This window comes from Zingiber officinale, chromosome 5A (genome assembly GCF_018446385.1).
Source record: "Zingiber officinale cultivar Zhangliang chromosome 5A, Zo_v1.1, whole genome shotgun sequence".
Lineage (NCBI taxonomy): Eukaryota > Viridiplantae > Streptophyta > Magnoliopsida > Zingiberales > Zingiberaceae > Zingiber > Zingiber officinale.
The window spans coordinates 41136391-41160399 of record NC_055994.1 but is presented as its reverse complement, the minus strand read 5'-3'; the positions used below and the strand labels follow the sequence as shown (position 1 = coordinate 41160399).

At 37.3% G+C, this 24009-nt stretch overlaps 1 protein-coding gene and 1 long non-coding RNA gene across 2 annotated transcripts; both read left to right on the top strand.

Annotated features, from left to right (window-relative positions):
- Positions 1-2909: 2909 nt before the first annotated feature.
- Positions 2910-8846, top strand: LOC121979538 (auxin response factor 2A-like). Its single transcript, XM_042531527.1, has 16 exons — positions 2910-3429; positions 3507-3619; positions 3774-3869; positions 3970-4023; positions 4143-4298; positions 4372-4456; positions 4891-4981; positions 5063-5227; positions 5412-5531; positions 5639-5714; positions 5787-5955; positions 6031-6489; positions 6557-6927; positions 7740-7930; positions 8010-8205; positions 8538-8846. Exons 1-16 carry the CDS (start codon positions 3276-3278, stop codon positions 8544-8546), a joined length of 2505 nt encoding a protein of 834 aa, XP_042387461.1. The 5' UTR covers positions 2910-3275; the 3' UTR covers positions 8547-8846.
- Positions 8847-20225: 11379 nt separating this feature from the next.
- Positions 20226-23020, top strand: LOC121980454. Its single transcript, XR_006111537.1, has 4 exons — positions 20226-20790; positions 21208-21299; positions 22242-22343; positions 22789-23020. It is a non-coding gene; the product is annotated as an uncharacterized LOC121980454 (long non-coding RNA).
- The last annotated feature ends 989 nt before the right edge of the window (positions 23021-24009 follow it).

The window sequence follows — 24009 nt, the reverse complement described above, 5'->3', positions numbered from 1 at the left end:
GCAAGTAAACACATTGAGCGCAAGTACCGTCTGATACTAGACATCGTAAAACGAGGGGAGGTTGTTGTCACCAAGATTACATCAGTAGATAACCTGACAGATCCTTTCATTAAGGCCGTTCAGGCGAGAACTTTTGATAGACATGTTGAGGGGATGAGAATCAGATGTATGACAGTATTTATGATAGCATAGTCTTTTAGTATAAGTGGGAGATTGTTGGGATGTATACTATAAGCTGAGCTTTTGTATGAACATCTGTTTTGAAATGTTTTTGAAATAAGAATCACTTTGGTTAAATGTTTGCATTTTATATTTATATACAGTTGTCCATTTAATTTATATTGTAAATAACATAGTGTGTGGTGCCACATAGAAGATTATGTTATCGGTTCCTTATAAATTATAAATAGTAGCTCACAACCAAGATGGATTGGGACAAACCATTGGAATGATTGTAGTGTATTTGGTATTAGTCTGTCTTGACTATAAAATTACACTAGTACACTATTTGTGTATTGAGCAGGACCATTTGAGGTTGTTCGATTTATACTGACAACATAAAAGAACAAAATTTCTGTTATTATGGATGTGCGTCCTCTTAATCCCTATGTAATAACAAGCATGCATACTTAGTATTTATTTCTTTAAGTTATCAATGGGTGAGATTTATTCGTTAAATCAATATACCCGATGAGTTGAGAGATAGTATTATTTATATGGTGTGTTGTTGATTATAAAAAGAAACTATGTTCTAATTATTTAGGTTGATGATGCCCCCTTGAGGAGCTCATAAGGATTATCATGTAAATCCTGCAAGTGGACTTAGTCCGGTATGATAATAAAGTTGAGTGGTACTACCCTTGGACTAAGATGTTAATTAATTGGGTTGTCAGTTACTTATTTAATTAACGGGCATACGATATTTTAAACATGGAGAGATTAACGCCTTCGTCAGGGACTCCTCCCTTAATTTTTGGGCACTGACATTTTGTTAGCTCATCTGAGTGTGCACAAGATCGAAAGGAAGCCTCTTCGTGAAATGAAAAATTTTCTCTCAGTCAATAAGAGCTTTCATAATGCATTATTATTATTATAACATCCACCACCTCATCAAAAAGCACGGGATTCACTGCCACATCACCGTTATAATAACATATCTCTTTCTCTCACATTCCTTTTAACATTAACAATCATTATTTATGAGTCCCACATTCTACTCAATTATCTTAAAATTATATCATATTAAATAAATACATTTTAAATATATTTAAAAATTTAAATTATTATTATTTTTAATAATAATCTTATTTTTATTACTTAAAAAATAATTTTACTATTTTTCAAATTTAAATTATAAATGTTATGTTTTACCTATCTCAATTTTAAATTTTAAAATTTATAACTTTTTCCATAACTAAAAGTAAAAGAAAAAAAAATTAAACATGAGGTGGACCAGCATCGTCCCACCCCACCTTTACTTGAACACTTTGAAATATAACACCCTCCTTTGCAATGCTTTGAATAGCAAAGAAATATTATAACACCCTAATAATATTTATATTACAGATGCTCTATTAAATCATCATATTAATATGCCATCACTTTAATTTTCAGACAGATCACCGCACAGAGCCCTGAGCGGGACCCCTTGCCTTGCAATGGGAAGTAGGTGCGTATTGGTGCGTAAAGCCTCCTGGCTCATGACGCCTCACATTTGATTTAACCCGGTCCACAGCTGAAGTGGTTTGGTTAGATTTTAACCCTGGTAAATACTTTGGTTGGGTAGCAAGTGGGACCAGATCCGTGATATGCAACGATGTGGGGCCCATTCTGGTTTAGCCAATGCGTGAGAGCTGTCGGCCAAGGAAGGGCATGAATGGGACCCGCCCCTCGATGAGCGAAGTCCTCCGACTGCAGTTGCTAGGCCTATTTCGATTCTACCACCATCATCGATTATCATTTTTTATAAAAATAATATATGTTATTATTAACATTATTAATGTTAATTATCCAGTGCCAACTTTTCTACCGCCAGCCAAATTTACAATTTACTCCAAGTTTTTCGTTACTCACAGCTCGGTCGATCGAGATGCTATCTCGATATCCATCTCCATGTTAGGAGTTTCTCCTGACGCTTCAGCTGCCATGAGTTACGTGCCAGTTTTTTGCTACGTCGTTGGTCGTCGCGACCTAAATTATTGAGCCGCGCGCTTGCATCAGGAACCTAAAACCCACAGCGAACTACATTCACCGTTACGGAGTAGCTGAACGGGAACGTGACATGTGGCTGCTTGGACAGTATGTTGTTCGAACGAGCATAGTCAAATCCAGCCGGGAGGAAGGAGGCGAGGCCGTTACTGCGGACGAGTAGCGCACCGAAACGTGGCCAGAGGCGTTACGGACTTGTTCGAGTGGGTGCGGTCACCGCTCCGAAACAACACCGCTTCATTATGGCACGCTAGCGTGGTCAGTCGTCAGTCAATTAGTGATTGAAAAGTGTCCAACTCGGAGGCTGGGACCACGGGAGCACGGCTAGCGAATTAAAAATAAAGGTTACCTTATTTAATATAGTTAGGAGGGGGAAAAACGGTTTTATTTTCATTTTTAATTTTAGGTATGATGTCTGTTTATAGCACGACATGGGCGCTCTCGCAGCGCGAAACGGAAAGGGTCACCGCCTCTACGTTTTAGCAAAGGGACTTATTTAACGGTGTCCCGGCGAGCCGGACCTCGTCGCGAGCGGACCGTGGTTGAACTGATTGCTCCGGGATTTTGACCCGAGTTAAGCCGAGAGTTGGGATCTCGCCCAGAGCATGCTCTATACGGAATCTTCGAATTGCAATGTTTCATCTTTTAAGACTGTGGATCCCGCCAACGACGTGCCTCTGCAAGTTTGGTTTATGCCGTGCGAGCTGTATAGGATCCTAGGAAGCTGCCACGGTCGACAACACTGCGAACCCTCCCTCTGTCCTCGCATTTCCGCTGCTCTCTCCGATCAAACGAAGAAGGGTAATAGCGGGTGATAATCGATAAAGTGCGATGGACGGCGTGGGGGAGGTTGAGAAGTGACCGGAGGAGAATTAGCAAGAAGGCAGCTGGGAGAGAGATTTTTGTGGATTTGTTGTGATGCTGTTCGATTCCATCGTCTCCATAGTCCTCCACTATCTGAGGCTCTGAGAATTGGCTATGGATTCGGTTTAGGGTTTTGGATGGGTTATTTTAGCTGGATCGGCGGTGGGTAGGAAGTCGTGGAGCTTACGTCCTCCGGGGTGCTGATGGCGTCGTCGGACGTGTCGGTCAAGGGTAGCTGTGGGGGACAAGTGCAGAGCTTTTCGTCCGGGTGTAGCGAGCCGCGTGATGGCGCGAACGTCGGCGTAGCCGATGCGAATGAAAGCTTGGGCTTCGCCAACGAGCCCCTCCGTGTTAAAGGTGAGTTTCATCGCCGATCTGAGGCAGTGTTCCATGAAATTGATTTTGGTTTTGATTCTGTCCTATTTGTGTTCCAGAATCGGAGGACGCTCTGTACACTGAGCTATGGCTCGCTTGTGCCGGTCCTTTAGTGACGATTCCTAGAGTTGGGGAGAAGGTCTTTTACTTCCCTCAGGGACATATTGAGCAGGTACCAAGGGAAATATCCTTAGCAGCTTAAAATTTGCTAAATTTCCTTCTAAATTTCGAATTTCTAGGGTTTCTCCTTTTGGTCCTCTGAGATTACTTTCACTGTCGTCAATGTTCTTGTGTTTATTGTTTGCTCGTCTACTGCCGCGTCTTAGGTGGAGGGGTCGACGAATCAGGTTTCTGACCAGCAGATGCCGCTTTACAACCTCCCATGGAAGATCCTTTGCCGTGTGATGAATGTTCAACTGAAGGTGTTCTCGGGGAGTTCGTTCTTGTTTGTTATCAGCTAAAGGGGTAACGACTTCTTTCTTTTCTTCTTATTAATCTTGCCATTGTGGTTTATCATGATAGGCTGAGCCAGATACAGACGAGGTGTATGCTCAGGTGACATTGCTCCCAGATAAGGTAGTTTTCCAAAACAAACACATTTGGCTGTTCATGGATAGTTTGCATGCGTTTTGTTGTAGCCTATGAAGATAAAGTGTGGTATTTTTGTTATGTGTACTTTATGAATGTTGCTTCAGCAAGATGAGAACACAGTAGAGAAGGAAGCGGTCCCATCTCCAAAGCCACGACCTCATGTGTATTCTTTCTGCAAAACACTGACTGCATCAGATACGAGCACACATGGTGGGTTCTCAGTGCTACGACGTCATGCGGATGAGTGCCTCCCTCCACTGGTAAGTTTGAAACTTTCTTTTTTCATGTTCATCTAATTTCTTTGCTACCTCTTTATTAGTTGTTGGTGATCAGGATATGAGCCGGCAACCACCAAGTCAAGAACTGGTGGCAAAGGATTTACATGGAGTGGAGTGGCGTTTCCGCCACATCTTTCGGGGTAATAAAAGTTAATAAATTGTATGCTTTGCTGCAGATGGAGTTGACATGAACTTTTTTGCTGAGTCTTCAACTGTTCATAGATTTTAGGCTTGTGGCTCTTACTCTTCAGTTTTGAGTAGCCGCATGGGCGTTCATGTATTTACCCAAAGAGCCATTCTCACTTGATTCAGTAGGTCTCATTTAAATATTTGCAGATTAGGACCTTTACTGTGCTGGTGAAATCCCATTCTCTTGTGTTGATGTGTTTCTTTTTCGGTGATCCTTCTAGTATAATGACATTGCTCAAACATTGTCACCATTTATTGACACATACACTTAAAAGATAGATGCATTCCTTTTAACTTGTCCATCTGCGATGTTGCCCCCTTCTGCTTTATTTGTGTGTTGTTTACCTTCCTCACTTCATAATCTGCTTCATGTTGTATGAAATAGGTCAGCCATGCAGACATTTACTTCAAAGTGGTTGGAGTGTCTTTGTAAGTTCGAAGAGGCTTGTTGCTGGAGATGCCTTTATATTTCTAAGGTTTTTCTTTATTTATCTCCGCTAATCATGTTTGATCCAATTTTAATATACTGCAAACAATGATCGTTACCTTACTAACAGAGGGGAGAATAGGGAACTTCGTGTTGGAGTAAGACGAGCAATGCGACAGCTGGCCAATGTTCCATCATCAGTTATATCAAGTCACAGTATGCACCTTGGTGTCCTTGCAACAGCATGGCATGCTGTCAACACAGGCACCATGTTTACTGTTTACTACAAACCAAGGTGACAAACCTATTTGATTTTCTTGTAACATCCTATGTGTCTTAGGGAAATTAACCTGTCTTAATTTATTTCTTTGTTTCTTAGTGTTGAATAGTTACTATTTCTAGCTAAAACTAGTAACCATAGTTTAGCGGGTTGGAATTGACTCCTTCATTTATTCATACATTTGTAATTATTTTAACAGGACTAGTCCATCCGAATTTATTGTTCCCTTTGATGAATATATGGATTCTATTAAGAGCAATCCTTCTATTGGGATGAGGTTCAAAATGAGATTTGAAGGTGAAGAGGCACCAGAGCAAAGGTATGAGGAGCTCATACATTTTGTCAAGTTTCCACAAATTTATTATAGAAATTTTTGCTGTAGATGTAAAATATCTTTTGATATGTGGAATTTTTTATGCCAAAAAGGTTCACCGGAACTATTGTCGGGATAGGTGAGGCTGATGCTGACAGGTGGCCTGGTTCTAAATGGAAATGCCTCAAGGTAGCTTGGTAGTTATATATTTAGTTATTATTCCTCAGGCTAGATTGAATCATACTGTTCTTTGATTTTCAGGTGCGCTGGGATGAAACATCTTGTATTCCTCGCCCGAAGAGGGTTTCTCCATGGAAAATTGAGCCTGCTCTTACACCGCCACCTCTTAATCCTCTACAAATGCCGCGACCAAAAAAGCCACGAAATTCAACCTTTCCCTATTCAGCTGACACTTCTCTTAAAAAAGAAGGTATTATGCCTTGTACATATTTTAATGTTACTCGGCGTGATTTAGTGTATATTTGATATTATTTTTTCTCTTCAGGAACTTCCAAAGTTACTGTAGACCCTTCCCAATCACATAGAGCACCAAGGGTCTTGCAAGTTCAAGAAGGGATGATCTTGGGAAGTAGCTTCACTGATGTGAATGAGTCAAATAAAGCTCCAAAACACATGATGTGGTCAGCATATGAGGGAGAGAAAAATGAGGTTTCTGCTCACAGAAGATTTGGATCAGACAGCTTAATGCATGTAAACAGGCATCAGCAAACTTGTTCAGGATTCCAGCCTCTTGATTCATGTGGGTTTCCATCATTTTATGAGCACACTTCAAGTGATAAAAACCTCTATAAGAGTCATTTCCAAGATCAAGCGGCCAAACAAGAACATTCACCCGGATCTTGGTCTTTGATGCCTACATATTCAAATTCTAGTATGCCTGAATGCAATTTGAAGGCAAGTGCACAAGTTGGTGAAATGTCCTACCAGAAAATTGGAATCATATGACTTGAAGGTGGTACAGAACTTCTTGGTTCTGTTAGTGATCAATATAAACTGAAGATGTTCATTAGATTCTAGACTAGATAACTGGCCTCATTCTAGGGCCATCAAACCTCAACCTTTTGTACTGTCACAAAATGAGGTAACAAAGCCCCAAGGGACTAGAGGTTATAAGCTATTTGGGTTTAATCTAAACAACAGTCCACTGATATCTGAATCAGCTGTACCACAGAGTAAGTCTGCTGATGTTCTGTTCCCATGTGTCCATCCTCCATCACTTGGCTTAGAGGCTAATAAACAATCAGATTTTCCCATTTCCGATAAAATTATTGGTAGCTCATTGACAAATTTCATTTCAGAGAAGTTGGTTCCACTTTGTCCACTTGCTTCTAAAGATAACCAGGACAAAGTGCAAGGTGGTTCAACTCGGAGTTGCACAAAGGTTTCTTCCTTTATTTTCTGTCATTACTTGCCTTTGATTTTGTTTACTGTGACAATGCTTTCTTTTGACATTTTTTGGTTTTAATGAGTTTATTATGACCTGGAATTGTCATGTTGTTAAGCCTTCAAGGGATGATGTTTGAAGAATTTCTTTCTTGTTTATCCTTATTTTCAACCATAGAGTTTGGGATTCAGATTTTCCTCCCCTTATTGTGGATATTGAGCATTTAAACCAAGATAAAGTTATTTTATAACTAGAAAGTTTTACAGCTGTTTGTTAGATTTCCTCAATCAATTTGTTTCATCGAACTATATTTATGATGGCAAAAGACGAATACGCTTGCCTCTATCGCCCTTGCCAACCCGTCCAGGGCCAACACGGAGGAGGTAAATCACGGGCGGCTACTAGCCTTTAGAATAGTGACTAGCACATAAGGGAGGCATTTATCTCGGCGTTGCTGAGATTCGAACCCTAGACTTCATGATGACAACACCTTATGTGCTAGCCATTAGACCGTCCCGAGAGGACTCATCGAACTATATTTATGGTTTGATGATTGGTGTAGAATTTTAACTGTACCCCACTGAAGGGTACCCCACTGAAGGGAAAGTTTAGAGGAAGTCATATGTACAAAATTACTAAAGTCAATATGTAGTATCATTACTACATCCTACAAAGTAATCCAAACAGATGTCATAGCCATCTATTTATGTTTCTGGAAATTGTCAGATACAAGTTACAAGTGTCTGGGAGGATCAAACCTCCATTGTTATACTGCTAGAGAAGATTTTGACCAGTGTTCTATTCTTCAGGTGCATAAACAAGGTATTGCTCTTGTCAGATCTGTGGATCTCACTAAGTTCAATGGTTATGAAGAACTTGTCGCAGAACTTGATCAAATGTTTGGTTTTGAGGGTGCCTTAGTGGCTGCTAACAAAACTTGGCTGGTTGTGTACACTGATAATGAAGGTGATATGATGCTTGTGGGAGATGACCCCTGGCAGTAAGTGTGTTTTAACTCTTATGTTCTGCAGTTTGGCAGAGCTTTTAATATGAGTAAGCTGATTTGATTTTGATTGTAGTGAATTCTGCAATATGGTCCGCAAGATCTTCATCTATACTCATGAGGAGGTCCAAAGGATGAACCATAGAACATTAAATTCTCTAGTTGAAGAAAGTCCATCTGCTTCTGATGAAAGAATAGCTGGTGAAGGAACTAAAGAAGCTGCTGCTACTGCTAATCCTGAAAATTCTAGGAGCTGTCCTGGAAATGATGTGGTTTGTGTTTCCAGAACTTTAATTACGATCACTTCAGATCATTAACTCATCTTAAGACCACTTGATTCATGATTACTCCATCCTTGGTTCTTTCACGCAATAATACTCAGGCTAAACTTGAGTTGCAGTAGCTTTATTTGCTTCGATCCTTCAAACTTCAGTTTAATACTAGAAAGTAAAGATCATCATCTTAGTGACCAATGATGTTATATATCTTCATATCTGCAAAAATACTTTTGGATCATATAATTCAATATTTGAGTGTTCATTTTTTACTTTCAAATTATTACAATGAAAGGTACTTATTTGTTAATTTGTGTCTCATGGTGCAGGCATTTTAAAGAAGTCAAACCAAAAAGAATATTCAATGTTGAAATCGTTGTGGTGAGTTCCAACTTATGAGATACTGTGTGCTTTGTTGGTGAGTCCCTTATTATCCTTGCCTATGCATGTTTGTCCCCAGGCTGGGACATGGAACTTGACTTATTCCTACAGTTTTGCTGGTATTGTAGTTTTTGTTTACAAAATCCCTTGTGGTATATACACTACTGGATAGCTAAATTAGTCTTTAAAATGTGACGCACCCACCATGTAAATATTCCATCTGTTTATTTTATTATAGTATCTATAATTCATACCCACTCTTTGTTGTGTCATGAATCTTTAAGAATATAAAGATTCATGATGGCAAATGAATCTTTATATTCCAAATTCATTACAAGAATATAAAGATTCATTTGCCATCATGAATCTTTATATTCTTGTAATGAATTTGGAGATGCTTAAGATTGTTTTTGCTTGATTAGAATCACAAAGGAAGCAGACTTGATTTGATGCTACAATTTGTACTATGTAAAATCCAAATTCTGATGAATATACTGGGATTAGGAGCAGACAACCTGTTTTTCTGCAATGTTCAAACTCTAATACAGCAATATTCATAATTTTGGTGAAGAATATTACTGTCATTTTCAGCTCTAAGCTTTATCACTTTGCCTGATTACCTAAGTCGTATGATGTCTAATCCATTAGTTGTATCATCTCATCTCTAATGGGGAAGTGAATACTGTACAGCTATATGAGATGGATCTGACTGCTATCAATAGTTGAGTCTTGCGTCTATGAATACTGTACAGCTATATGAGATGGATCAGACTGCTATCTATAGTCGAGTCTTGCGTCTATTTTCACAGATGGTGAGTCAATTTTCACAGATGGTGATTGCTTGTAATGTAAAATTGTGGATGAAAAATGATGGTTTGTGGCCTTGGATTGCTAGTAAATTGGTTGCTGTTATTGCTTGTTCAAAACAATTAAAGAACAATGCTATTTGCAAGATTCGGGTGCAAGATATCATATTCTGTTGTGATCTGAGCGCCATGTATATGTCTGACCCCAGAAAAATCTAGATTTTGTCGGATTGAGCATTCAGAGATAAAAATTGTGTTGGATTGAGCTGCTGATCAAAATTGTTTAAGCGTATTTTGAATTATTAAAGAACCAGATATATGACTTCATTGTTGCCGATGTTAGCGTCAGTCATGTTTATGGGGGTTGGTTGAATAAATCCGGAAATTTGGGATTTGATGGTTTTACTGTCAATCAATTGAGCGGACTACTCTTCAAATTGGCTGCTAAGTGCATCCACAACGGATCTTTTTTCCAAGCCCCTGTATTTTCTCTTCATTTTGGGTTCGAAATTTACTTCATCTTTTTTGTGGGGGCAACACGAAAATCCAAAAAACATTCAAACCATTGGAGATGCTTAAGTTGGTGTTGGCGTCGTTTTAATTATATATTTTAACTTGTCACGTTGAATGTTCCTTCCTACTGGTCTATTAAAGGAATATTATCAATGACAGCGATATCAATCGATCTTCATCTTTTCCCAAGTATGCGAACTCTTTATTATCTATAAAGACGGCGGGGATTCTTATTCTTATTGAACTCTATAGGTCGGAGTGAAGGGGGCTATTATCCTCTTGAATGAATCGTCAGCCAAGGCAAAGCCATGAATGATTACAGCAGGAATGGTTCGGTTAAGTAGGCTAGGGCGGGACAACCTCTTTGCCATAGCAAATGTGGATCACTGGGTAAAAGATAAATTACATAGGAAGATCTTGCTTTTCTTACATTGAGCTATCTGCCTGGGGATTCAGTTAAAGCGAAGGGCTGCTGCAGAAGTTATTTTTATCGTATGGTTGTCACAATTCGCTGCGGCTATTAATGCAGACGTCAGTCATCACCAGCATCTTAGCGGTCAAAGGGCCAAGGCTAACGCTGGCTGACCATCCCCAGTCGGTCGTGGATCATACTGCACGAGGGTCAGATTGAGCGGTCATCCATCAATGAAAAAAAAACTTTCCTGACACTTTTAGTTAAGAGCAGGGGATCAGTACATGTGAGTTGGGATCCTCTGTCTAAATATCTTTATCCCATAGTGTCTCATGTTTTTTTATCGATTGGATGGATCAAATTATATTTTAAAAATATTTTGTACATCACGAAGATACAGTATATATTTTAAAGATGTCATGATCGTCTAATCAGTAAAGGGACACGGGTATAGAGTTATTTCAGGACAGAGGATCCGAACTAAAGATGTGTGGCTTACCTTGGAAGCCCACTAGGGACTGATGTGCCTAGAATTGGTCCACTTGAGTAGGGTCATGAGTGATACGGAGGGATGTGAGTGATGTAGATGAGATCTATTCCTTACATATAACGGAAGTGATATCTGTGAGCCCCTTGATTAGTAGGACACAAAATGCATGATCATACACAAATGAGTCAATATAAGATATTGAGCTTATTTACTTTGAGTGTATCTATTTAGAGATCAAGAAACACAAAAATTGATAAGAGGATGATACGGTCTATGTCTCATTGATCAATCTAGATATCAAGAATAGAAGGATCAGATCATACAAGATAATTATGACATCCCTAGTTTTTTTAATAAACATATATAGTTGCAAACACCACTTGCACATAATTCCCAAAATAAGTTTTTAATTCAACTAAGATACATAGACAACTTTTAAAACATAAATTACTAGCGAACTGCAGTTCAAAATTTATTCTTCAAAGGAAACATCTAACTAATGCGAAAACTAAACTAGAAGGTCTTTGGATTGTACTGCCATGATCCCAAGCTGGCTCACTGGTCATTACCTCCTGCCTCATCCATCTCATTTTCTGAAAAAAAAAAGTTATAATCTGTGAGTCAAGAGACTCAGCATATTCCGAACCGTGTTATGCAATAGGTAGCGCTCATGATCTAATGTAGTACGGGTACCCAAGCTAGGTAACTTAGGACTTACTTACTGACATATTATGTGCATGAGCATAGACGTTGACATAGACATACAGACATACGTATACATATAAGCATGTAAATAACTAAGCATGTAATAGACATAATCATGAGCATGTATATAAACATAGACATAAGTATACTTACATGATATAAACGTATATGCTATGGATGAATAAAAACTTAAGCATAAACATGTAAATAACTAAGCATGAAAATTAGCATAATCACATAGGGTTAGTGAGTTCTCGGGCTAAGGTCATCGGTCACACTCAACTACATAGTTTAGTGAACTCTCGGGCTAAGGGCACCGGTCACACTCGATCACATAAAATTGGCGAGCTCCTAGGCTAAGGACACCTGTCACACTCGACCACATAAAATTGGCGAGCTCCCGAGCTGATGACACCGATTACACTCGACCACGTAGATTTGGTGAGCTCACGGGCTAAGGACACCGGTCACACTCAACCATGTAAAATTGGTGAGCTCCCAAGTTAAGGACACTGGTTACACTCAGCTGCGATCCTTACATACACATGGACGTCAACTTAATCATGCACTTAACATAAGCTTCATCATTACTTAAATATGGACATAATCATAAATCTTAACGTAAGCATGCAAATTTATAACATACATATAGTCTACTGAACTATTATGATGTGAAGCAAGAGTAAACATATTAAAATTTCAAGTCCTAGGAGCTACCATGGAATCATCCTCTACATAAACATAGGAGCATAGGAACCTATGAAATCCGAGACTCATCTAAGTTATCTAAGCATGGACAAACTTAAGGGACTAAAATAAACATGATGTGAGAAGGACATGAAATAATTTGTAGATAGTATCATGATAAATGACTTCTAAAATCAGTGAATAAACTTCCTCAAAAAGTCTGAACTTTAGAATCTCTATACTAAAATTTGAGCATGTAAAATTCTTCAACTCTAAAGGATCAATGCATAGAAGAACATGTAGTCATTGTAGGGTTATCATGATGAATAAGCCAGCCATAAACAGTGATTAAATTAAACTAAAAAAATAATAATAAAGTCCGGAATTCACAAGGTTTATAATCCGATTCAATCAGAAATGGTCTTCTACCTTCTAAAAAAAAGAACAATTAAGTCTACTATTTAATTACAAATGTTAAATTCATGATTTACTTGAAATGTCCAGATCTACCTCTCTAGCCTACATCAAGAATATCCTCCCTTGTACGAGCGATCGAGTTTGGGGACAATCCTTTTTCATATGGCCTGTAGCCCCAGATTTGTAGCATTTGCATGATCCCCTTAAGCAAACTCCTGAGTGTGGGCGCTGGCATGTCGGGCATATCGGGGGCTCATTAGGCTTTGGATCCACTTGCTTCTGCGACCACTCCTCCTGGCCCTTCCGGGGTCCGGTAACTTCCCTCTTGTTTCGCAGCTGAGGCGGCTGTTGATAGGCTCCAGGGCACAATCATTTGTTCTGTCTATCAGCTTCTATGTCTTTCTGATCCTGCTTCTCTCTTAGGGCCCTAGTTATGGCATCTGCGTAACTTTTAGGGTCGACCACCCTTACATCGCGGCATAAGATAGGCCGCAAGCCGTCGGTGAAGTGCCTCAATTTTTCTTTAGGATTGTCAGCTATCATGGGCACGAAGTGACATCCCTACTCGAACTTCCTGACAAACTCGGTAATAGTGCATCTACCTTGTCGCAATGTAATGAACTCTTGGGTCAACCTTGATCGCACGTCCTCCGTGAAGTATTTAACATAGAACACCTCCTTGAAGCCCTCCCATTATAGTGTAGCTAGGTTCAGACCTACGACTACCCCCTCCTACCATAGCAGAACATCGTCCTTGAGGAGATAAGTGGCGCACCTCACCCTATCCGCACAGTCCAACTCCATGAATCGGAAGATGAACCTATCCTAATAACTTATTGTGTTCTTTAGAAATTAAATATGGAATCGCAAACAGAACTTAACATTATTGATTCCAAATTTAACTTATCTGTTCTTAGAGGTTTAGACTTGGATCGCAAACGATACTTAACATTATTGATCCAAACCCACCTATGTTACAAATTCGATTAAATATTTATTTCGAAAATCGGCTCCCAGGTCAAACATGGCGAGACATTTGGCCTTCTTGGGTATGGGAATATCCACCACTGCCTCGACAAAGTCTCTTAACGAAATTCAATATTTAATTTCCTTATAGTAACCCTAGGTTTAACCAAAAAGAACAATCGAATTACAAGATCAGAAAAAAAATAAAAGAACACAAACTCGAATCATAAATTTGAAACCTAGAATCATATGTCTCTTGTGTTTGGTATTTCAAAAACTATACAAAGAAAACTAGTATGATGCAGAATATAATTACTAGTTATACCTTTCTTTGTAAGCAACAATCTCTTGATCTTCTATCGTATTCCTCTTATTATCTCGGACGTCGTGTGGACGACGATCTACCGAGACGAGAATCCACCTAAGCTTCCTTCTTCTCCAAGCAAGTTTCGGTCACCACAAGAACTCCAAAAGAAGATGAGGTTCGGCCACCACCACCAAGCTCCAAGGGATGCTAGAAACAAAGTCTCCTTTCTCTACTTCTTCTCCAAGCAAAATCCGGCCACCAACAAGCTCCTTGAGGGTTGATGCCGCCGGCCACCAATGAAGAAGAAAAGGAGGAGAGGAAGAAGATGAGGGCCGACCACCAATCCAAGGAAGAGAGGAACCAAACAAGATAGATTATTATTAGGTGAGACACCTCTACCCTCTCTTTTATATTCCTTAGTCTTGACAAATAAGAAAAGTTTTATTAAAACTTCCTTATTCTCTTTGCCAATGAAAGAAAAATTTAATTAAAATTTCCTTTCTTGTTTCTATTTGGCCGGCCATCTCTAATTCTCCAAGCAAGAAAAGTTTTAAACACAAAAGTAAAACTTCCTAATTTGTTTCCGAAAATAAAAATTTCTCTTTAAAAAATTCCTTTCATGGTTGGTTATAAAAGGAAACTTTTATAAATTAAAATATCTCTATTAAAACATGTGGATGATTTACAAAAAGGAAAGTTTTCTCTAAAATTAAAATCTTTCTTTCAATCTACAAATAAGGAAAGATATCAAATCTTTTCTTGATCTTTTGTAGAAACTATAAAAGGAAAGATTTAATTTTAAAACTCTCTTTTAAAATCATGAGGATGGTTTCATAAAAGGAAAGTTTTATCAAAAATTAAAATCTTCTTTTTAACTACAAATAAGGAAAGATATCAAACCTTTCACTTAATCTTTTGTAGCAAACTATAAAAAAAAGATTTATAATTTTTAAAACTCTCTTTTAAAATCATGAGGATGGTTACAAAAAAGGAAAGTTTTCTCAAAAATTAAAATATTCCTTTTAACTACAAATAAGGAAAGATATCAAACCTTTCACTTAATCTTTTGTAGAAAGCTATAAAAGGAAAGATTTAAATTTTAAACTTTCTTTTAAAACCATAGCTTTTACATAAGAGAAGATTTTAAAAAATAAAATCCTTTTATTTTTTATTATGGCCGACCACCACCTTAGCTTGGGTTCAAGCTAGGGTCGACCACCTAAGTAAATCAACTCACCTTGGTTTGGCCGGCCCTAGCTTGGGCTCCAAGCTAGGCTTGGCCGACCACCTTAAGGTAGGTAAGAAGATGAGTATAGGTGGGTATAATAGTTTATAAATAAGATGCTACGATAGGGGCCAAAGGAGGAATTGGTTTTGGTCTCCCGATGAACTTGAGCTTCCTGTGTTCACCCCGAACACCCAACTCGAGTTCATCAATAATAACTCAATCCACTAAAGAGTTATTATTGAACTACCGCACCAATCCCATATTACTATATGAGCTTTTTCTTATCATGAGTGTGTTAATCTCCCTATGTTTAAGATGTCGAATGTCCACTAATTAAGTGAGTTACTGACAACTCACTTTACTTAATTTCTTAATCCAAGAGTAGTACCACTCAACCTTATTATCGTGTTAGACTAAGTCCACCTGCAGGGTTTAACATGACAATCCTTATGAGCTCCTCTTGGGGACATTGTCAACCTAGATTTCTAGGACACAATTTCCTTCTATAATCAACAACACACATTATAAATAATATCATTTCCCAACTTATCGGGTCTATTGATTTATCGAACTAAATCACACCCTTTGATAAATCAAAGAAATAAATATTAAGTATATGTGCTTGTTATTATATTAGAATTAAGAGCACACACTTCCATAATAACAGAGGTATTATTCTTTTATTCAGTTAGTATAAAAATAAACTACCTCAAATGGTCCTGCTCAATACACACAGAGTGTACTAGTGTAATTTTATAGTCAAGATAAACTAATACCAAATTACACTACGACTATTCCAATGGTTTGTTCCTAACCATCTTAGTCGCGAACAACTATTTATAATTTATAAGGAACTGATAACATGATTTTCTGTGTGTGATACCACACACCATGTTATCTACAATATAAATTAATTGAACAACTACATTTAGCATATAAATGTAGACATTTGACCTATGTGATTCTTACAAAAAGCTAGACTTTTAGTATACACTCTAACACTCAACAGACTTGATCTAATTTTCTGCTACCATCAAGTCCGTAGTTCCAGTGAAGTCAGTCGGGTTCATCTTATGAAAATGTTCGTAAACTGCCTCTGGCCTCGTCCTATAGCTCAACCCTACATTAGGCCCACTAAACTATGCAAAGAATTGACTTATTCCTGCAAGCACTTGCTCCTGGCTCACTTGAGGCGATGGTGGGGGTACTACCTCTTACCTCCCTTCTAGGGTCCCACTATTGTGACGTCTAGGAGGCATACTTGCATGCAACCCAAGCTACTATGAAGTTAACATGTGTTTAGATCTGGATATATCTATAGCATGGAAACACCAAAAGACTTATTAGATTGGCATGTAGTTGGTCGTACTATCCAACTCTCGCTATGTTGTTCCTTTTGTAATAATGCTTAGGCGGATGGTTGTAAATGGTCGAACCATTACGAGATTAATTTAAGTTTAAGCCTTGTCTACTTATCCATACTACATCAAGTTTCTAACTTAATATTTACATAAACGTGTAAGATATAAAGCTTTAACTTACATACTTGAGGACTTGAGGCTTGACTTTGTGAGCTTCTCGGAACTGGCAGTAGGCACAACCCTTCCAGGAACTTTTACTCTGATACCAACTGAGGCATCCCTAGTTTTTTTTATAAACATGACACCACTTGCACATAATTCCCAAAATGATTTTTAATTCAACTAAAATACATAGACAGCTCTTAAAACATAAATTACTAGCGAACTGCAGTTCAAAATTTATTCTTTAAAGGAAACACCTAACTAATGCGAAAACTAAATTAAAAGGTCTTTGGGTTGTACTGCCATGGTCCTAAGCTGACTCACTAGTCATTGCCTCCTACCTCATTCATCTCATTTTCTGAAAAAAAATTATAATTGTTAGAGTGTATACTAAAAATCTAATTTTTTGTATAAACATTTATTTTGAAATAAGAATCACATTGGTCAAATGACTACATTTATGCTAAATGTAGTTGTCCGTTTAATTTATATTGTAGATAACATAGTGTGAGGAGACACACAGAAGTTTATGTTATCAGTTCCTTATAAATTATAAATAGTTGCTCACAACCAAGATGGAATGGGACAAACCATTGGAGTGGTTGTAGTGTAATTAGGTATTAGTTTATCTTGACTAATAAATTACACTAGTACACTATGAGTGTATTGAGCAGGACTATTTGAGGTAATTTCCTTTTATATTGACTATATTAAAGAACAAAACCTCTGTTATTATGGAAGTGCGTCTTCTTAATCATGATATAATAATAAGCACGTATATTTAATATTTATTTCTTTAATTTATCAAAGGGTGCGATTTAGCTCGTTAAATCAATAGGCCCGATAAGTTGGGAAATACTATTATTTATATAGTGTGTTGTTGATTATAGAGTGAAATTGTGTCCTAGTAATCTAGGTTGATGATGTCCCCTTAAGGAGCTCTTAAGAATTGTCATGTAAACCCTGCAGGTGGACTTAGTCCGACATAATAATAAGGTTGAGTGGTACTACTCTTGGAACTAGATATTAATTAAGTGAGTTGTCAGTAACTTATTTAATTAGTGGACATTCAATATCTTAAACACAGGGAGACTAATGTACTCATAATAAGAAGGAGCCCATATTGTAATATGGGATTGGTGCGGTAGTGCAATAATAACTCTTTAGTGGAATGAGATATTATTGATGAACTTGAGTTGAGTGTTCGGGGCGAACACGAGAAGCTCAAGCTCATTGGGAGACCAAAACCAATTCCTCCTCTCAGTCCCTATTGTAGTCTCTTATTTATAAAGTCTTATATCCACCATAACCCAACTTCTTACCCACCTCTTGGTGGCCGACTAAGCCTAGCTTGGAGCCCAAGCTAGGGCCAACCAAACCAAACCAAGAAGGGAGCCAAGTTGTGGCCAGCCCTAGCTTGGAGCCCAAGCAAGGGTGGCCGACCACATTAAGATTAAAAGGAGGTTTTAAATTTTAAATCTTTCCTTATGTGAAAGCCATGATTTTAAAAGAAAGTTTTTAAAATTTTAAATCTTTCCTTTTATAGCTTTCTACAAAGGATTAAGAGAAAGGTTAGATATCTTTCCTTATTTGTAGTTAAAAGGAAGATTTTAATTTTTGAAAAAACTTTCCTTTTTTGTAACCATCTACATGTTTTAAAAGAAAAATTTTAATTTATATAATTTTCCTTTTACAACCAATAAGGGATTTAAAGAAAGAAATTTTTTAATTAAAATTTCTTACCGGAAACAAATAAGGAAGTTTTAATTTTATATTTAAAACTTTCCTTGTATGGGGCAATAGATATGGCCGACCATGACAAGTATAAAAGGGAGTTTTAATTTTTTGTTTAAAACTTTCCTTTTTAGTCATTGGCAAGGAATATAAGGAAGTTTTAATTATGTTTAAAACTTTCCTTATTTGCTAAGACCAAAGAATATAAAAGAGAAGGAGGGGGTGCCTCACCCAACAACACTTATATTATTCTTCCTCTCTTATTCCTTGTGGCCGACCCTTCCTCTTCCCCTTTCTTCTTCTTTGTGGCCGTCGACATCTACCTCTTAGAGCTTCATTGGTGGCCGGATTTCACTTGAAGAAGAAGAAGAGAAAGGTGGCATTGTTTCCTAGCATCCCTTGGAGATTGGTTGGTGGCCGAGACTCATCATCCTTTGGAGGTTGTTGGTGGCCGAAACTTGGAAGCAAGAAGAGAAGGCTTGGGTGGATTTCATCTTGGTAGATCGTCACCCACACGACGTCCAAGAGAAGGATAGGAATACAATAGAAGACCAAGAGGTCTATAAGCTACAAAAGGTATAACTAGTTATTAGTTTCCGCATCATAACTAGTTCATCTTTTGTATAGATCTTGAAAAACCAAACACAAGAGGTTATCAGTTTAAGTTATCATTTTTGTTATCGATTTTATGTTTCGATATTGTATTTCTATTGAGGTCTCTATAGTTAAACCTAGTTTACTATAAGAAGTTAAATATCCAATTTCTTTTGAGGCTTTGTCTAGGAAGTGGTGGATGATCTCATACCCAAGAAGGCCTAGTGCCTCGCCAAGTTTAACCTGGAAGTCAATCCTTGAAATAGATATTTGATAACTTCTGTAATATGGTTTAACTTAGAAAGATCACATCGGTTGAACTTGGAGTAAGAATGTTAAGTTTTATTCCCAATCCAAGTTTAACTTCTAAAGGGGAAATTTGGATTAATAATGTTAAGCATCATTTGCAATCCAAATTTAACTTTAGTAGAGCACATGGGTAGCTAGGATAGTTCTATGCTTGTACAAATTTTTGTACAGGGGAACTAAGACGGTATTCCGAGTAGCAACCAACAATAATATATGAGTCAAGAGACTCAGCATATCTAAACCATGTTATGTAATAGGTAGCGCCCATGATCTAGTGTACTACGGGGTACCCAAGCTAGGTAACTTAGGACATACTTACTGACATATTATGGGCATGAGCACAAGTGTTGACATAAGCATACAAACATACGCATATGCATAAGCATGTAAATAACTAAGCATGTAATAAATATAATCATGAGCATGTATATAAACATAGGCATAAACATACTTACATGGCATAAGCGTATATACTTTGGATGAACAGAAACTTAAGCATAAGCATGTAAATAACTAAGCATGAGAATCAACATAATCACATAGGGTTAGTGAGTTTCAGGGCTAAGGTCACCGGTCACACTCAACTACATAGTTTGGTGAGCTCCTGGGCTAAGGATACCGGTCACACTCAACCACATAGAATTTTGGTTAGCTCCCGGGCTAAGAACACTGGTCACACTCGACTACGTAGATTTGGTGAACTCCGAGGCTAAGGACATCGGTCACACCACTACAAGAAAAAAGATCTATTAGGATATTTTCTTTACGACATTTATTATAAAATGTCATTATAAATCCTTTATAGCGACATTTATTAAAATTAATTAACTATAAAAATATAATATTTGATTACACCCTTTATCATGACACATTTATAAAATGTCTTTGACAAATAATAAATTAATTAATCTAATTTATATCATGTACATGTTAATTAACCTAGCTGAGATAGACTTTTCCCAAATGCGCGTGCCCCGTCTCCATCGTCGCTGCACACTTTTCCCAAACGCACATGCCCCGTCTCCACCGCCGCTCTCCCTCGATCATCTCCACCGCTGCACCTTTGATCGTCTTTGTTGTTGCGCCTCGTCTCCGTCTATGTGCCGCATCTCTACCGCCGTTGCGCCCTGTTTATCCTCTACCGCTTCCCTCTCCTCAGTGAAATCAGAGTTTAGGGCTAGCCTCGTCTCCGACACTGCGCCCCATCTCCGCCGTCGTGCCTTGTCTCTACCGCTGTCGAGCCCCGTCTCTGTCATTACTGCGCCCCATCTCTACCGCCGTTGCACCCTATATATCCTCTGTCACTTCCCTCTCTACAGCAAAATCGGAGTTTAGGGTTGTGCCTCATCTCCGCCATTATGCCCGTCTCTGCTGCTACGCTCATCTCTACCGCTGCTAAGCCCCATCTCTGCCGCAGTTCTCCCCTTTTCCACAAGCCGCAGTTCTTCTCTCTTCAGCACTGCGCCGAAGCCACCATTCTGCGCTGAAGCCACCATTCGTCTCATCTAAGGTTTCTCCCTCTTTTTCTAACAATTTGGATGCTTGTTTCTTCATGAATTATGCTTCAGTTATATCCTTAGTTTGCCTAATCCCTGAGTAACTTGAAGAACTAATAATAAAATTTGATTTGTGCATGTTATTAAAACCTTTTACATCATCTGTTACTTAGAATCCTTGCTTCATGAATCCTTGTTTCAATAAATGAATCCTTGCTTCATGAATCATTTCTTTAGTAAATGAATCCTGCATGTTAGGAAATGTAATATATTTTCTAAAATATATGGTTCTCTAATTTTATTTCACTTTGAATTCTACCTATTGGTTCTCCATGCTTTACCTATTTCATGATAAAACAAATTTCAATTTATCATAATGAAATTCTCAAAACTTGCATTTATTATTCGTTTACTTCACTTGATGTGTCTAGGAAAGGTGTGAAAAAATAAAACTACCAGAAAGCACAAGATAATGCATCAAACCACTAGATGGACATCTTTTGCTCAAGTGCAGCACAAATTGGTAATTCATCTTATTCACGTTATAATTCTATATAAGTTTTAGTATCCCCAAACTTTCTAAATGGTAGAGTTTGTCTTTTGCACATTAACCTCAAGAAAATTTTGCATTTTATTGATTGAGTAAAGTTTATTGTTGTCAGTGATATATTATGTAGTATATGAATTACAGCAAATGAGATGAGTATGGTGGATCTTAAATGCTTTAGAGAATTTATCATTGGGATCCATTAAGAGGATTCTCCTGATGCAGTGATGAGATCAGGAGGTATGGGATTGAGCAGAGGGTAGTAAAAAAGCAACAAGAGGAAGTGATGCAGGTTTTTTAATAGGAAGCATATAATGGAAGCAGATGGAAGTGATGCAGGTTTTTTAATAGGAAGCAGATAATAGAAGTAGATGTAGGTTTTTTAATATGAAGCAGATGGTGCATTAGCTGTTGGTTGTCGCTGCCACCTAGTGCTAGTGCTATGTTCTTATTGAGACTGACAGCAGATAGAGGAATAGGCATGGCAAGTACAAGCACAGCGATGAACTCTAACCTCTCTTCACCAACTCTGGATGTTTGCTGCCTCCTGTCCGTTGCTATTCCTCTATTGCTTTTTGTTGTTGCTACTACTGTGGCCATCTGACTTCTTCCAACTTTACAAAAAACCATAAGCAAAAGGGCTATTTGAACCTTAAAAAAAAGAAAAGAAAACCACCCCAATGGTAGTCAGGTAGTGTTATATTATAACTAGAGAGCATGTGAGTGCCTACACAGCCACTCAATGGATCTTATAAGCCTCAAACTTTGATTACATTAATATAATATTTTTCTTCAAGTTTGATGCTCTTTGGATATATACCAAGTACATGTTTATTAGCTTTTGTTGATTAGTTTTATTGAAGTAACTGAAGGTGGAAAACTTGTTTATTAGATTGGGATGAACTTGAATATTTGCAGGAAAAAGAAAAGGGACACCCTCTATCATGAGTTGAATTAGTCCAAGCTTGCTTTACTCATACTAATGGAAGTCCCTCAAGTAATATTGTAGCAGAAAGATTGGTAAGCTATTTTATGCTTTTCAAATATGTTGTAGCAAAAATGATTTATTTTAATTATCATTGTGTATTTAATAAATATCAACATGTCATATTTTGATAAAAGCTATAATGAATGAATTAACAAATCAACTTCATGAAGATTCTAATGATCCAGAAAAAATGGATACGCTTTCATTGAATTATAGCTTGGTCTTATCATCTGGTATATTTTTTTACTTTTCATTGAAATATTATTGATTTTTTATATTTATCATGTAATTATAATTTTAAATAAATATGAAATGCATTTATAATTAACAGTAAGCAAAGATCACTATTAAGTGAATATGAAATGATACTTTACATTTTCTCATTTGGTATGATATTCAATCTTTATCATTATTTCTATTAACTTTTGTATGCATTGTTTTATTTCAGTAATACAAATTTATTCATTGTATTTGTAGGTGATTGGGACTTGGATTTTTGTGAAGCAATATGACAGTTGGAGATGGTTTGCCGAGTTGAGTTTTTATTTTATAAGACTTTGTTAGTTCTAAAACTTAATATTTTGAGTGTAGTGTGTTGTTAGTTTTGGATGTAAAGAACTCGTCGTCAGTTTGCATTTGTAACTTTGACTCAAATATTTGTTGGATGAATTTAGATTATCTATTTGCACTTTAAACTGTATTTTATAAATTTTTTTCTATTCTAAATGGTGGATGGATTGTGATGATGTGTAAATATTAAATTCATGTTATATATTCTATATAAATATTAATGATCATTTAAAATATATTTATAAATTATTATAATGATATTTATTAATGTCATTATAGATTAGTTAAGGTGACATAAAATAATTTTATAAATTGTCTTTATTGACACTTTTTATTGTCCTTATAAAAAATATAAATATCATAATAAATGAGTTTTGTTGACATTTAGCTTTGTCATTATTATGATATATAAATGTCCTTAAAAAAATATTTCTTGACATTATAAAGTGTCATTATATCTTTAAATTGTAACACTTTTGATGTTAGCATTGATATTGTATAATGATATTATAAAATGTCAGGAAATCGAGGAGGGTCTAAGACGACATCACTTTATAGGGTGTTTTTGGTAGATGTCACCAAAATGTTAGTGTCACTATAAATATACTATAAGGACATTTTCGTGTGTCATCATAGACTAATTTTCTTGTAGTGCACTCGACCACATAAAATTGGCGAGCTCCTGGGCTAAAGACACCGGTCACACTCGACCAGTAAAATTGGCAAGCTCACGGGCTGAGGACACCGGCACACTCGACCACGTAGATTTGGTGAGCTCCCGGGCTAAGGACACCGATCACACTCAACCATTTAAAATTGGTGAGCTCCCGGACTAAGGACACTAGTCACACTCAACTGCAATCATTACATACACATGGACGTCAGCTTAATCATACACTTAACATAAACTTCATCACTAGTAAACATGGACATAATCGTAAATCTTAGCGTAAGCATGCAAATTCAGAACATACATATAGTCTACTGAACTATTATGATGTGAAGTAAGAGTAAGCGCATTAAAACTTCAAGTCCTAGGAGCTACTATGGAATCATCCTTTACATAAACATAAGAGCATAGGAACCTATGAAATCCGAGACTCATCTGAGGTATCTAAGCATGCACCA

Coding starts and splice junctions, on each gene's coding strand:
- LOC121979538 (XM_042531527.1), top strand. CDS start 3,276: ATGGCGTCGTCGGACGTGTCGGTCAAGGGTAGCTGTGGGGGACAAGTG. Junction 5,956..6,030: donor CACTTCTCTTAAAAAAGAAG/GTATTATGCCTT, acceptor TTTTCTCTTCAG/GAACTTCCAAAGTTACTGTA. Junction 6,928..7,739: donor CAACTCGGAGTTGCACAAAG/GTTTCTTCCTTT, acceptor TCTATTCTTCAG/GTGCATAAACAAGGTATTGC.